This window comes from Schistocerca serialis, chromosome 10 (genome assembly GCF_023864345.2).
Source record: "Schistocerca serialis cubense isolate TAMUIC-IGC-003099 chromosome 10, iqSchSeri2.2, whole genome shotgun sequence".
NCBI classification, from domain to species: Eukaryota; Metazoa; Arthropoda; class Insecta; order Orthoptera; family Acrididae; genus Schistocerca; species Schistocerca serialis.
This window is the reverse complement of record NC_064647.1, coordinates 157289554-157306237: the sequence shown is the minus strand read 5'-3', so window position 1 is coordinate 157306237 and position 16684 is coordinate 157289554. Positions and strand designations below refer to the sequence as shown.

The 16684-nt window shown below is 41.8% G+C and overlaps 1 protein-coding gene and 1 pseudogene across 1 annotated transcript in view; both read right to left on the bottom strand.

Moving 5' to 3' along the window:
- Window positions 1–11928: 11928 nt before the first annotated feature.
- LOC126425647 (5S ribosomal RNA) lies at window positions 11929–12046 on the bottom strand (annotated as a pseudogene).
- Window positions 12047–12782: 736 nt separating this feature from the next.
- LOC126425204 (transcription initiation factor TFIID subunit 8-like) overlaps window positions 12783–16684 on the bottom strand; it is a 46656-nt gene continuing 42754 nt past the window's right edge. Inside the window, exon 4 of the mRNA XM_050088159.1 lies at window positions 12783–13402. Coding sequence (XP_049944116.1) covers window positions 13181–13402 — 222 coding nt within the window. The 3' untranslated portion in view covers window positions 12783–13180. The remainder of the gene's footprint in view (window positions 13403–16684) is intronic.

Here is a 16684-nt window from a genome sequence, read left to right as displayed (position 1 = left end):
AAGTCTCCACTGAACACACTGCCACTGCATTTGTCTCTGATGTGTTGGATTGTTTGCTTAGGCGCGCCACAGTCACATGCTGGCGAAGACAGCAGTCCCCGTTTGAGTCAGTACATCGTCCATGCCCAGTTCAGGGTTGACCAGATCTTGCGGAGCTGATCAAACCCAGGAACTACCTCAGTAATACAGGGCATTAGGTTGCAAGTTGTTGGCATACTTTGGAGCCATTCTACAATCACTGTAGCAAATAAAGAGTTCTTAGCTTGATTAACTTCATTGCCGATCAGCACACTTTGAAAAAAGATGCATTATGTTCATACCAAAACTTTTTGATTACTTACCTACAAACATACATGTCTGGCAGCTAGCGTGTATAAATTTAAAAGTAAACTAAAAACATTTATTCTCTGAGCAATGCCTCCCATTTCACAGCAGAGATTGTGAAATCATGTGAATGTGGATGCCATAGCAGCATTCCCAGCTTGTTCAGTACAGAATCTGTAGAGTGACTGTCAGATGCTCAAGTATGTTCCAGTGGAAGTGGGCAGAAATACCTACACATATTTATTTTATTTTGGCCTTTGGAAATGTAATCTATTCGGCCACCTCACACTCTTACAGACAAAAACACGTATCACTGCAAAACTACAATATGTTCAATTGACAATGAAAAAATGATTTACAAAGCCTGACAAAAAACAAAAAACTATCCAGAAGACACGATCAGATGTCAGTGTCACTTCATATATGTACATACCATCGGCAGTATTGTAGATGATTAATGTTGCAATTCTCTGTGACAGGTAGAACATCCTCAAGAGAGCATTAGTGTTGTTCAGGTTTTGTCTTGTTACCAGGTCTCATATGGTATACAAGGAGTGTGAACAGGGTCAGATGTTGAATAGTGACATAGATGGTGCATGTTCATGCGAGACTGTGTTATTAGCACCCGATAAATTTTGAGAGTGGCCTCATTATGGGTCTCCATTTGGTTGAATCATGCTTGATCCAGATTTGTTGGGCACTTGGATACGACAGAGCTTCAATGTTGGACTACTTGCCAACGTGTGGCCAGGTACACTTGTCATCGAGGTTCTGGCTGACCACCTCAAGAGAGGATCACCGTCTTTGCACTGAGCACATTGTAAGCCCTTCCCCTGCACCTGGCATCTGAGAATAAGTAGTGCACTCTCTGCAATATTTCGCACTAACACCTACCGTTGTTCTGAGACTATCAGTAGTAGTCTCACACGTAGATTGCTGTTAGCACCATAACACAAACGGCTGCATTTGGAGTGGAAGCACAGATTACTGATGAATGGGATAACAGTGTGTTCAGCAATGAATTGTGGTTTTGCACTACCCCAAACGACCACTGTTGGCGAGTACAGTGGTGGTCTGGGGAAAGGTCTCATTGTTCCAATGTTTTGGAGAGGCAGAGCGGTGTTACTCCTGGTGTCACAGTCTGGGGAGCCATCGCATATGACTTCATGTCACAGGTAGTAGTGACTGAGGGAATTCTGACAACACAAAGGTATGTCACAAAAATCCCATATCCTCATGCGTTACATCTCACGTGACAGTATCGTGTGGCCATTTCTAGACAGGACAATATTTGTCTACACGTGGCCCATGTCTCTACGAATATTCTTGCGTGATGTTGAGGTCCTGCCACGGCCAGTCAGATCACTGTATCTGTCCTCAATAAAACAATTGTGGGACCAGGTTGAATGTGAACTCCGTCCCAGTATCAGCATATTGAGGACCGTGAACCGTAGTAAAATTTGTTGTTTTGAAGAGTGCGCCGCAGCGCGTAGTGTAAAGCAGTCGCCTTCCGTTTCTGGCAGTGCGCCGCTGTGGCAATTGCAGCTTTGGTGTCTCCCTCTGGTGCAAAAGGGGAAAAGTTGCCTGTTCACATGCATTTAAGGGGTGCTATGAGCTCGGTAGTCGGTCAGTCTGAGTTGTCGAGTCTGGATAGTTGGTCAGCCAAGTTAGTCTGGGTCTGTCTCTCGTCCGCATTGGTGAGGCAGTTAGTGTCTGTCTGTCGTCCAGAGTGCTAGTATGTGTTAGGCTGCCAGTCTGCTCGAGTTGGCTCAGGCAATGGGCATTGGCGGTTGGATCGATCGGTTGGTCAGTCGGTCGCGCGCTGGGACACAAGATGACTTGTCCGCCTGGAGCATTGGCGCATGTGAGGTCGCCACGTGAGTCCAGTGGCCATGCCGTATAGCGAGGCATAGTGGCTTCGCGGCTGACACGAGAGCAACAGGCATCAACTCACGACGTCGGTCTGGCCGTGGCGAGCTGTGACGCCATGAGACGAGAGATCGGCACACCTTCCTGCATCCATTGAAGCGGCTGGCAGCAGACGGTTCGGGAGAGCGTTTTGGGGGTGCTGCGCCAGGTCTTCGCCAGAAATCGCAGAAGTTAAGTGCTTCATGATAAGTTGTTTCAGTTACTTGTAAAATTCTACTTGTTTTCTTGGTCAGTCTCTCGTCCCCAGCTTGCTCGTTGGTCTCTCGTCCGCATTTGTTTGGCAGTTTCTTCTCTGTCTGTCTGTCACTCTGCCATACGTTAATAGCTGCCTCTGTCATGTTTGTCGGATTCGGTGTTAACGAATTTATAGAATTGAGGTAAAGGCCGAATTCCTGAAATATGTTTTTATCTTGCTTATCACCTTGCGAGGCAGTATATGTGTAATGTAGAGCATGTTGTACACTTTATGTAAGTCTGAATTTCATGGGTTTTATTTAAATAGTCATTTTTATAAAGTTGGCACCCTTCCACCATAAGAGCCCTTTTAAAAACAAATTGCACTTTTGGTGGAAAATAATTTCTTAGTGTGAGTGTTTGTACCATTTCCATCCCTCTTAAGGGGTGCATAGTTAATGTGTTTGTGTGAGTTGTTAAAATTTTTAGTTTAAAGTACTCTGGTGTGTTGCAGATTTGCACCAGTTTACTTTTTCGGAGGTCGTTGTGAGCGGTCATGACTACGGACATGTTGAAAGGGAGCGGAAGCTTCTCAGCCTGAAGGCTCCTACTGTAACAAAAAAAAAATTTTATTCTGCCTCTGAATAATTGTAACTTGGTATTTGGAGGGTGCTTTTCTGCTTATAGTTTTAAATCTGTTTTGAAAAAGCTTTTAGGAATAAATTTACATTTGTTAAAGGTAATTTTCCATCAGTTACTCCTTGGCAACTCTTCCACGCTCACCTAGTGTGATTAAATGTGTCAATGTTCTTGATGAATCACCAGTAAATAAAGTAAATTCTTTAAGAAAAGATTTTGAAAGTAAATTTTCACGGTTCAGACCAGTTAGAACAATCTTAGGCCAGCTTCCTTCAGGAGAGCTTGCAACAGCTTTATGACACCCATCCCAACTGAATCAGTGCACACATCCAGACCAGAGGGGGAGCAACAACATACTGATATGTTGCCTCATACTGCCAAGTTCTTTGTAAATTTGACTCAATTTTTTAATCACCAAAATAACATACATGCCCTCTCAACCTCTTATTTTGTTTCTTCATCCCCGCCAGAGTGCTTCACTTTCCTTTTTGTCAGGCAGTGTAGCACTGAAATCCATTCTTCGGGCATAAAAGACTCCACTACACACCTTTCTGTCGAACACTTGAATGAAAGTCAATATGCAACAATGTTATTGGTTTTGAGCAAAGTCTTGAAAATTGTGGGGAGTGCACAAGTTAGTTTCACAGCTCCATCTGATTAGTGACACTATTTTGTTGGCACGTTGAGCACCCAAGGAAAAGGTAATTAAGATCTCCAGTCAATGTCACAGTCATAAACTGCGGGTATAGTTCCTATGAAGACAGTGAAGATACAGATGAAGTTTCTGCGGTGTCACCGCCAGACACCACACTTGCTATGTGGTAGCCTTTAAATCGGCCGCGGTCCATTAGTATACGCCGGACCCGCGTGTCGCCACTGTCAGTGATAGCAGACCGAGCGCCACCACACGGCAGGTCTAGAGAGACGTACTAGCACTCGCCCCAGTTGTACAGCCGACGTTCATAGCAATGGTTCACTGACAAATACGCTCTCGTTTGCCGAGACGATAGTTAGCATAGCCTTCAGCTACATTTGCTACGACCTAGCAAGGCACCGTATTCAATTGATATTGAGATTCTATTAATGTATCATCAAGAGCGATGTTCTACAAATGTGGATTAAAGTTAAGTATTCCAGAAGCTACGTACTTTTCTTTATAGCATTCATTACATATCCTGTTTCAGACCTCACGCCAGCCTGCGTGAGTTTAAGCGCGTGCCTTTCGGCTTCCTCTCATTGTGTCTAGGCTGTCTTGTCTAGACACAACAGTTTCCATTATTAAATCTTATCTGGTCACTTGCCACTATGGAACGTGGACTGCGTTTCTTGTCTTCAGTCTGCCTTCAATACGGGATGACTGTTTTAACAGGTGGTTCCACTTTGTCCTCGAAAGTGCCTCGAAGCTGTAAAGTAAGTCGGCTGATAACAATGTTTCAAGTTTTCACTCCCTAATGCTGACAGCTCCTCAGCTGCCATATCCATCTCTATGTAGCCAGTTATTCTGCAGTATACTTTCATCTCCAGCATGTAAAAATGGAACATGTTGCACGCAAGTAGGCAGAAATCCTTATTACTGTATGGTTACATATTGCTGAACAATCACTGGAAGCAGCTGCATCCATTAACATCTGAGAATACATGTACAGAACAATTTAAGTGGTACAATCACATAACGCTCATCAATCTGAGGTTCATGCCATACAGGACTGACACAGGAATTAGGTCAATCCAAATAAAAGCAGGGTTGTTTAGCAAGTATGAATGCGTCATGGAGATCCACATTGAACTACAGAGGCAGAAGACACCAGAAGAGATGGTTGTGTGTTGCTGTGTGGCCTACTGCTAAAATTCTGAGAACGCACATTCTTTCTTCCTACATTTCTCTTGCAAAAATAACATGGAGGTAGAAATTAAAGGTTACACAGATAATCACCAAGCTCTGTTCTTCCTGCACACCATTTACGACTGGAACAGGGAAGGGAGGAAGTGACAGTGGTGTGCGAGTACCCTCTGCCACACACCATAAGATGTATAGATATTGGGTAATAGGTAATGATCTTTTTCATTTTCAAGTTCATTTATCATTGCCAGTAACCCTTAAGCCAGATGGTCATTAGCTATGACACTGAAAAAGTTTTTATACGTAATTGTGATGGTGTACGCCTTCGCCATCACACCGGTCGGCACTAGGAACTGAACTAGGTGCACCTATGACAAGAGAAGACCAAGACACACCCCCAGGTTACACTTTGATAACAAACCCTGGGCAGCATCCGTATAGGCCGCCACCACCAACTGAGCTGTGTCAATCTTAGTACATTGCATCATGACTCGGTTCTCCATCGTGTTGTGCTCTGGTTTTCCACAGTGATAGTCATCACCTCTCACCTTAGCTAGTTGTCAGGGAACATTAGTCATTGTATACAGTTGCAATATGAAAACAGACAAGATTCAAGAAATAGTACATGTTATTTGATTGCTGTTAACCACAGAACTTCAGACTGGACATCACTGAAGTTAAGTACTCAACTGGTTCCTGTAATAAAGTGTATTTTAACCACGTGTGCATTTTGTGTTGTAGTGAGAGGAAGCCGGCCATCCACATCCTACCAGGAACCACAAAACATTACAAGAGGGCACAGCCACAACAGTAATTATGCAGTGTGCGAATCTGAGAGGATCACGGTGGTTTTTTTTAACACTTTTTTTCTCATATATCAGTCTTTTGAAGATATCAGTGAGCTCAGCTGTCTTTATCAGTGCCTCAACAGTGAATTTAATCATTCCACATAATTAAGGTCTTTCATCGAAGAATGTGCATTCGGTGACTTTGTTGGCCTTCTAGCCATCCGTATACAAGTAAATATGAGGGTGTGTTGAAAAGTAATGCCTCTGAATTTATGTGAAAACTCTGAAAGCTTTTTAGAGATAACAAATTTTGTTAAAATTCTGTACCTTTATTCTTCACATCTACATACTTATTTCTCAACATAGTCACCCTGGCTACGAACACAATTTTCCCAACAAGAGACCTGTTTGTTGATACCGTCACTGTAGAATGTAAGTCTTTGTTGACAGTGTCACAGCTTCACCTTGGCTTGCAAGGCTTCACCAGTATCAAAGTGTAGTTCTCGAAGGTGTCTTTGAAGTACTGGAAACAGACGAAAATCAGATTTGGCCAGATCGGGACTGTATGGAGGATGATCGTGACAGTGAACCCAAGGCGCCAGATTGTTGCAGATGCCGCAGCACTCGTGTGTAGTCTGCCATTATCATGCTGAAGGAGAAGATGCTCCACGTCTAGACGAACTCTTCGAACTTCTGCTTTCAGTTTTCTGAGTGTTTCTCACACACCAATACAGTTATGTTACACATCGCCTTGTAATGCACTGCAATTAGGAGACCTCTAGTAGCAGAGGGTTACAATTTCCATCAGCAAAGTGATAAAATTGATCGCGTAATGTGCATGACCTGTAATACCTGAACCAATATTGAAAACAGAATAAAAAATTGGAAGGCATTACTTTTCAGCATGCCCTAGAAAATCCAACACTGAACCATTCATGTACACTGGCTGTATTTATATTGGGTCTCCAGCCGGAACATCTCATCATCTGGACACAATATTTTGGCAGCCACCTGGTCACCATCTTCAGGTTAGTAGGCCATCCGCTCTATCTCACCAGAACTGAAATCAAACACATCATGGCTGCTCCTTTATACACCAACCGTGGGTCCACTGCGTAACTGCCCTCTAGCGACAGGCACAACAGCGCACCGGTGGTGAAAGCTCATGGAAATGATAAATCGATATCAAACACTATTTACAATTTTTGAAGACTGAGACAAGGATCATTGTTTCTTAATCTCAAACAGAACAGGGTCCCAACTCTTACTTAAAGGATATTCGTTATCTCTGTTTATAATATTGCCAGCCGACTGGTGCACCATTGTGCCTGTCGCTAAGGTGCAGTTATGTTCGCGCAAGTGCAGCGGACCCACAGTTGATGTATAAAGGAGCCGCCACGGCATTTTTGATTTCAGTTCCAGCGAGTTAGTGCAACGGCCTACTCACCTGAAGATGGTGGCCAGGTAGACCACTAAAATATTGTGTCCAGATGATGAGATCTTCCGGCTGGAGACTCGATACGAATACAACCAATTATTACACCAGGAAAGTTTACAGAGCCACATTCATGTACATTGTCACCCAACAATTTGTTTTCATCTCCATTCTACTCAAGTCCAAAGTGTTCTGATGTTGGCAGCAGTAATGGTGCATCAAAACACTATCTGAAAAGAATTTAAATATTTTGAAGCAGCAGCCGGTTGATAAAATTTTTGACTGTATTGAATTATACCTCTGCCAACAAAGGAAGTTTCTTAAGGAGGCAGTGTCATTCAACACAACATCTCATTGCTAGATCTCAACACATTCGTAGAACTGTATCATTCATAAATTTGAAGAGTTTCATTGAGAACTGAGGATGAACATCCACTAATGAAAGGTGTTAACATATTGGTGGTTCTCCTTGATGCTGGAGGAAGCTGTGTGTTAAAGGAAGTGCTACAATAATTACATTATGACTGAGTGACGAGATGGAGGAAAGCAGTGTTGCCAGAGCCAATTTGCAGAAAATCAAGACAGATGGTTTAAAAAATTGGCACAAGGACCTAAAAGTTGGAACACAAAAAAGGATGTAAATGTTCATTTATTAGATAATATCTTCTCTTAACACATTATGAACAAAATTGGTACAACTGGTCTCCTGATAGTACAACTGTACTCAAAAGTACTGCTATTTTACAAAAAGTTCATTGGATCTCCTCACATCTATCACTCATAAGGCTATCTAGAAATTGTGCTTAACAGAAAAAAGTGGCACATTAAAGTGTTACATATGAAGAAACTGCTTGCTCAGCATTTCTCAAGAAAACTAATGAAACTTCAAAATATAAGACGGGTCAAAGTTCAGGCTTGTTAATGTAAGTAAATAGCTACCCCTAATAGCATGTAGTTTCATTCAATTTGTTTGCATTTATTGCATTTTGAAATATGTAGATATTCAATAAATTACTTACCAGTCATCTTTTCAACAACTCAATGAAATGGGAAAGTCGGTGGATATTTTGTGCACACCTAAAAGTCACCCACCTCTCACATTTTGTTTCTCACTACAATCAAAGTGTGAAAAGAACAAGGGGGTGGCCCTCCAGGGCCAATCTCTCCGTTTCAGAGTATGCTCGCACCTAACATTCTCAATTATCTGCTGGATGTTGGATGTATTCTAGTCTCTGTTTTCCCATACAGCTTTTGCCCTTTACTACTCCATCTAGTACCATGAAAGTTGCTCACTGATGTCTTAACGTATGTGCTTTCATCCTGTTCCTTCTTCTTGTCAGTGTTTTCCATATGTTCCTTCCTTCTCCAATTCCGTGGAGTACTTGCTCCTTTCTCACCTCATCACTCCGCCAGTTTTCAACATCGTACTACAACAACACATCTCAAACATTTTGATTCTCTTCTCAGGTTTTTCACAGTCCGTGTTTCACTACCATACAATGCTGTACTCCAAACATACATTGTCAAAAACCTCTTCCTAAATTTATTCTTGGTCTTCTGTACTTATAAGGTGCTATCCAAAATTTTTGGGGCTGATGCTGCCATCTGTTGAAAACCTTACCTTTGGACTTATGGTCACCATCACCCTCGAAGTAGTTCCCATCCACACGTACACACTGGTCCCAGCACTTCTGCCACTGGTCAAATGTTTTCTGGAAGTCCTGTTCTTTGGAGGTGTTCATCACCGCCAATAATGCTTCTCGAATCCTCTCTAGAGTGTCGAACTGATGGCCTTTCAACTTGAGTTTCAGTTTTGGGAACAGCGCAAATTCACAAGGTGCCAAATCTGGCCGGTACGGTGGGTGGGGTACAACTGCCATGTTGTTTTTTGCCAAAAAGGCCCTGGTGAGCAAGGATGTGTGACAGGGTGCACTGTCGTGATGCAGCAGTCAGTTCCCTCGATGCAAAAGTTCGGGCTGTCGTCGTCGCACATTTTCACGGAGGCATCGCAAAACGTCACAGTAATACGCAGAATTCACTGTTTGGTTGGGTGGGACAAATTATTTATTCACAATTCCCTTGGTATCAAGGAAAACAATGATCATGCTCTTCACTTTGCTCTTCACCTGTCTCGCTTTTTTGGGTCTTGGAAAGCTCAGGCTCTTCCACTGGGACGATTGTTGCTTTGTCTCTGGGTCGTAACCATCAATCCAGCTCTTGTCACCCGTGATAACCAGTGACAAGAAGGTTGGATCCATCAGACGGGGTCTGACGTAGGTCTGTGCACACTTCAACACGCAGTGCCTTCTGATCGGCAGTCAAGATCCCTAGCAAAAATTTTGCAGCGACACAATGCATGCCTAATTCATCAGTCAACATTCGTTGACATGTCCCATAAACAATATCCACTTCATCCGCAAGGTCTTGAATGGTTTGACGTCGATCCGCACAAACTAATTGTTGAAGTTTGGCAACAATGTCTGGCATTGTGCAGCTAACGGGCCTTCCAGTGTGAGCATCATCTTCGACATCTGTACGGCTGGCCCTGAACTGAGCATTCCACTCAAACACACGCGTACAGCTCATGCTCTGTCCCCCAAACACTTGTTGAATCATTGCAAGGGCCTCTGTAGCACTTTTCCCGAGATTCGCACAGAATTTGATACACACGCACTGTTCTGTTCGTGGATCCATCGTAAAATCGTCACACACCAAACACAGAGTATTATGGAAATCACTGTGGACACGCAACACGTCCTCCCAGCTGAACGCCACTCCGCACACTGACTCATCAGATATGGAGCTCTCGACACCTAGTGGCACAAAGATCTCCTACTCCTACTTTCTAGATCGCAGCACCAGTCCCGAAAATTTTGGATTCCACCTCAAATTGTTCCTTTTTGGTTCTTAGACATACTGTCTTCCCCTATAGCTTACACTTATTTTTCAGGGAACTTGAACCATTTTGCATTGCTGAACAAAAACTTATTCCCTTATTCTCATCTGTAACAGATCCTCAATTTTCTGTTTCATTCTTCAGCATATTTTTCTTATCAGCATCTTTGATGCACGATCAGTTACGCTGATTGTGCCATAGTTCTCACACTTATCTGCCCTCAGTATCTCGTGGATGATATTCTTCCTAAAGTCTGTTGGTACATTTCCAGGCCAATAGATTCTACAAACCAACTTTAATTGTCAGTATCCCTGTATATTTTTGTAACTCTGGAGCAATGTTATCTATGCCTTCCACGTTATTTGATCAGAAGTCTTCCAAAGATCTCTTAAACTCCGACTCTAGTACTGGATTTCCTGTGTCTTCCATAATACAGACTCCTGTTTCTTCTTCTATAATGTCCTCAGACAGTCCCCCCCCCCCCCCCCCCCCACACACACACACAGGTCTTCAATATATTCTTTCCATCTATCTACTCTCTCCTGTGTTTTTAACAATGGAATTCCCCTTGCACTCTTAATGTTGATGCCTTTGCTTTTAATTTTGCAAGTTTTTTGACTTTGCTATATGCTGACTCAGTTTTTCTGATGACAATTTCTTTTTTGATTTATTCACATTTTTACTTCTGTCATTTCACCTTGGCTTCCTTGCACTTCCTATTTATTTCAGTCCTATTTGACTTATACTGCTGCATTCCTTTCTTTTCCTGAGCAGTTAAGTACTTCCCTTTCTCACAGTCAATTAAAATATTTTCTGTTTCTCAAGGTTTCTTCATAGCCACCTTTCTTGTGTCTATTTTTGTCTGTCCAGCTTCTGTGACAGCAATTTTCAGATATGACCATTCATCTTCTACTGACTTGCCTATTGTGATACATCACAGTAGATATAGCCCTAGAGAACTTCATATACACCTCATCATTTCTCAGTACAACAGTATTCCACTTTTTCCAGAGCAATTCTTCTGGACAATTCTCTTGAACTTCAGTCTTATCTTCATCATTACTAAATTATGAACTGAATCTGTATCTGCTCCTGATACAATCTAACACCAGATTTTGGGATCTCTGTCTGATCATGATTAATCCAGCTGAAATCTTCCCATGTCTTCATGCCTTTTCAAAGTACACCACCTCCTCTTCCAATTTTAGAGTAGAGTACTTACTATTACCAACTGAAGTTTCATGAAGAATCGGTTAGTCTACCTCCTCTCATTACTACTGCTGAGGCCATAGTCTCCTGTAACACCATCTTCTGTTCTTTCCATTAACATGGTGATACCCGTTAAATGACCACACAGGCACATAAACATGAACTATTGTTGTTGGCATTGGTTTGTTGTCAGTTTCAATGAGAACAATTCTTTAGCTGAACTGTACAAACGGTACACATTGAGTATCTTTAATGCAAATGTTTTCATTGCCTTCTGCATCCTCATGCCACTTATCACTGTCGATTCTTGTGCCTTTTAAGGGCAATTTCCCACCCCTGGAGCAAGAGGCTGCCCAGCCCATTGTCCGCTCCTCTGCCAAGGCCATTTGCATTATTAGGGTGTCCCCTTATGTTTGTCATTACTTTCACTCGCTTTTTAAATAGTACCTGGATTTGAACCCAGGACCCTAGACTTCTGATTGTGAGTTAAATACTCACTCCATCTTCAGGCCACGAGCGGCCTACCGGGACCATCCGACCGCCGTGTCATCCTCGGTGGAGGATGCGGATAGGAGGGGCGTGGGGTCAGTGCACCGCTCTCCCGGTCGTAAGATGTTATTCTTGACCAAAGCCGCTACTATTCGGTCAAGTAGCTCTTCAATTGGCATCATGAGGCTGAGTGCACCCCCAAAAATGGCAACAACGCATGGGGGCCCGGATGGTCACCCATCCAAGTGCCGACCACGGCCGACAGTGCTTAACTTCGGTGATCTAACGGGAACCGGCGTACCCACTGTGGCAAGGCCGTTGCCATTAGTTAAATACATTTACCCTAATTTAAATTTCCTACTTCAATAAATTTACATTATAAACATTAAGGGAAAAAATTGGGGATCCCTTCCAACTGAAAAGAAAATATTATAATAATTAGCTAATTTTTAAATGTGACAATAGGACTGAAATTTTCTACATGATACATAACAAATAGGGCTATCTATTTGTACAACATCTAGATAACTGTTCTGCTTTTTCAGTTATCAGTGTCTTTTTCATGATGGGTATGCAGTTGCTATAAATTTCTTTAAAAAGGTCAGTTTCTTGTTTAGGCTTTTTTTTAAAAATAAACACTTCATTTAATTACTGTCTATTAGATAATTTCTTCCCCTTGCACATTTTCTAGCTTGATAAAGCCAAGGGGTCAAAACTGGCAAATCGTTAATAGTGGAATAAAGTTTTTATTTTAAAATGTTAAAAAGTCTACGCAGGAAAATTACTTCTTTTAAGAAAGTTAACGCCACATGCTATTTGTCAAGCAAGCAGTAGTAGGTAACCAATAGCTAGTTACTGTAACTAAAGAAAGAAGCAGCAGCTTTAACAATCACTTTGTCTTCATTTGTAGCTTTTCTAAGCTCAGAATAAGGCTTGTTAATGTAACATACAAAAATAGTTTGACAGCCTTCACTTATTCCAAAACAACGAAAATTCTTTGTTACAGTAAGATCTATGAAGTACGAATGGAAGTAGTAACAGCATGCCAAACACTTTACCTCACATATCAAAAACTTACTTTATTTACAAAAAGTAACATAATGCAAATCGTCCTTAACACTAAGATAAGGAAAGTCTTTTGACTTCTGACAAGAAGTTATGTCCTGTTAAGACAATGGCATTCAAACTGCCATGTTCTGTGTCCTCCATAATCAGTCGAATTACCTTTATTTCACTGTCCACAATACAGTCTAGAATTTACAACACAGCACATTTAGTTCACCTCTTCATACAGTGCCTTACTGAAAGTGGATTACACCTGCACAAGAATAGATCATCACTGAGTACAGACAGACAAATGTCCACTGTTACACCAACAGCGAAAGGGTGCCCCCTGGTATCGTTCTGTCCTACGGGGTGGGTTCAGCACCTTTCCCTTTCCCTCTCCTGACAGCTCGTCACGCTTTCGCAGGCGCCGGTGTCGACGCCGCAGGCTTCTTGCGGCGGGGCAGCTTCACGGGTCTCAGGTAAGGGTTGTCGATTGTGTCCGCGTCGCCAGCACGCGCCGCATCGTCACCCTCGCGAGTTTCCTCGTCACCTTCCTCCTCCCCGTCAGCTTCGCGGCGTTGCCGTGGCGGTCGCTGAGGAGGGCTCGACAGTTCCTCGTCGAATTCAAACACCTGCAAAATTGTGTGGGGTTTGTCAAACAGTATTTCATCAATGACTTTACTGTCACAATTTATTCACGCCTCATTACTACATTGTCAACAAGAGGTATTATACAACATTTCGAACTACATTACCTATAACACAGCAAAGCAAACTGAAAACCTGACCGTCGTGTCAGTACTGTTGTGTTTACAACCAAGAATTTGAGGGAGCCAGTAGTAACAGAATACACACCATAATTCTTACAAATGAAGCACTGTCACGGACTTTATGTCTACATTTCAACGCTGTGCATAACACTACAAAACAGTGAGTGGCACATTTGTTTGACAATGCTTCAAGTACCATTCGCCTGCAAAGTCTCTCCACACACATCTCGCTTTGCGGTGTGTGTAAAGTTGGCAGCATATTCAAGTCTCGCGTACACAGGGTGGGGGCAGTAGTGGCGCACAAGTGTTGCGGCTGTCAGTTGTGTTATTGTCTAGTTCTTGCATAAGCTGAATGTAGAGAGAATGCTTACTATTTCAGACAGAATGCTTTTAGTGGAAGAGATTTTCGTGCAGTAGGAAACGTTGAGGAGCATGTGAGGCGGCAATTTAGATTGCGTTTTCCAGTTTCGAGGCGTCCACATTGTGGCAATGTATGTGATTTAATTCTCAGATTCCATCCAAAAGGTTCATTTCATGATGCACCACGAACTTGTAGGCGCACAATTTTAACAGAACAGAAGCTTGATGACATTTCTGATATTTTGTTGCGGAGTCCAACAAAATCGGCAAGGAGCTTATTGCAAGAGGCTAAAATCTCATACGACAACACAAAAGGCCGTAAACAAAGCACTGAGGATGTATCCATATCAAATTACTGCTGTGCAACAACTACATTGTATGGACTATGCAAAACAAATAGCGTATTGTGAATGGGTTCAGCAATTTGTTAACGAACATAGAGCTGGTGTTTTAGATCAAACCTTTTTCATTGATGAACCTTGGTTTTACCTATCTGGCTCCATTAATTCCCAAAATCAACTAATTTGGCCATCAGAACATCCACACACCTTATGAGAAATGCCATTGCATGCAGAGAAAAGTTGAATAGGGTTACCATAATGTGAACAAATTATAGGACTGATCTTTTTTGATACTATCATCACTTCCAATGTCTATTCTTCGCAGATAATTCATCCATTTATTACCCTGCTGAATGAAAATGAGATCAGTCATTCATGTTTCCAACAAAACAATGTTGCTTCTCATATGACACACCAGTCTCTATGATTTTTAAATGAAATGTTTGGAAACAGAGTAATTACGAAAGTTCTCTGGCCCCTACACTCACCAGATCTCTCTCTGCCAACTATTTCCTTTGGGATATGGAGAAAACATTTGTGTATCACAGAAACCCGAAGACAGTAGATGAACTGATGACGACGATAACTGATTATCTGCAATTGATTACACATGAAACATCGGTACAGTATTCACAAATAAATGCAAATGTGTTGAAATATGGCTTCAAGAAAGAGGAAAACATTCCCAGCACCTACTGTGATATTGGTGAGTACAGTGTATTTAACTGTAATTTATATAATTGATTAATTTCATTCTTTTAACTGTAATAATGTCGAGTCCAATTTCCGAACATAACTGCAGCCACTAGCAGTGAATCCCTGTCCCTAGCTTATACACAATATGAATATGCTGTCTACCTTATGCGCTCCACAAGGCGAGACACGTGGAGCTCGCCGCTGTGGAGAGACTTTGCAGACGCACTGTACACTATCAATGTGACAACATTTCTTCACAGCGTAATGTGAAAAACCCATCTTTCATCTGAATTACCTACTGGATCCTTTAATTCTCATGCTTCATGTTTTTCTAGTGTCATTTGCGTTTATTTAAATATGTCATCTCATTTGCACATCATAATTTGTCTATTGTGGCATCTTTCAAATCCAAATGCCTGGAAAGAACAATTTTTCTTTTTTTGACGTCCAGGTAAAAGTTGTAAAGTTTTTATAAATATCAAGTCCTTACGCAACTTTCTCAGTATGTAAGAAAAACAAAGCAAACAATAATGTAAAAAGCTACAGCTACATGATTACTCTGCAATTTCCAATTAAGTGCTTGGCAGAGGGTTCATCAAACCACCTTTAAGCTACTTGTCTACCATTTCAGTCTTTAGCAGCACGTCAGAAAAAGAACACTACAATCTTTCTGTGTGAGCTCTGATTTCTCTTATTTTATTATGACCATTTCTCCCTATGTATCTGGGATCCAACAAAATATTTTCACACTTCGAGGATAAAGTTGGTGAGAAGGTCCTGCCACAGTGAAAAATGCCTCTGTTTTAATGACCACCACCCCATTTCAGGTATAATATCTGAGGCACTCTCTTACTTGTTTCACAATAATATAAAAGGACCTGCCCTTCTTTGAACTTTTTTGATGTCCTCATGTGGATCCCACACTATGCTGCAGTATTCCAGAAGGGGGCAGACAAGTGTAGTGTAAGCAGTCTCTTTAGTAGACCTGTTACATTTTCTGAGTGTTCTGCAAATGAATTGCAATCTTTGGTTTGCTTTCTCCACAAATTATCCACGTGATCACTCCAATTTAAGTTATTCATAATTGTAACCTATAAGTACAAGACTACTCAAAAAGATGGAACACTTTTCAAACATTAATTGTTTCCAAACTATAAAAGATAGAAAAACAATTCCAAAGTTCCTGGAAAGAGAAAAGCTCAAATTTTTATGCATTCAATGTGAACACTATGTGTTACAAAACAAATATCAATAAGGTAGCTCATTTCCTGCCACACATGGAGCAGCTGGTCTCTCATTATCGAATTCAGAGTTTCAACAATGCGATCTCACGGCCTTTGAAGAGTGTCAGGCATAGGGGGGATAAAAACACGATCTTTTACGTAATCCCACAGATAAAAGTCACAAGGCGTGAGGTCTGGAGACTGATGTCACCTGAATGACACCATTCCAGGACGCTGGATTAGAAGAAGAGGAACAGAAAATGAACTTCATCACCAGTGGTCTCCCAGTCCTCCAGATCTCGCACCTTGTGACTTTTATCTGTGGGGTTAAGTAAAAGACCACATTTTTATTCCTCCTATGTCTGACACTTTTGAAAGTCCGTGACATCGCATTGTTGAAACTGTGAATTCGATAACGAGAGACCGGCTTCTCCGTGTGTGGCAGGAAATGAGCCACTGTTTTGATATTTGGCATGTGGCACATGGTTTTCAAATTGAATGCATAAAAATTCTTTCCAGGAACG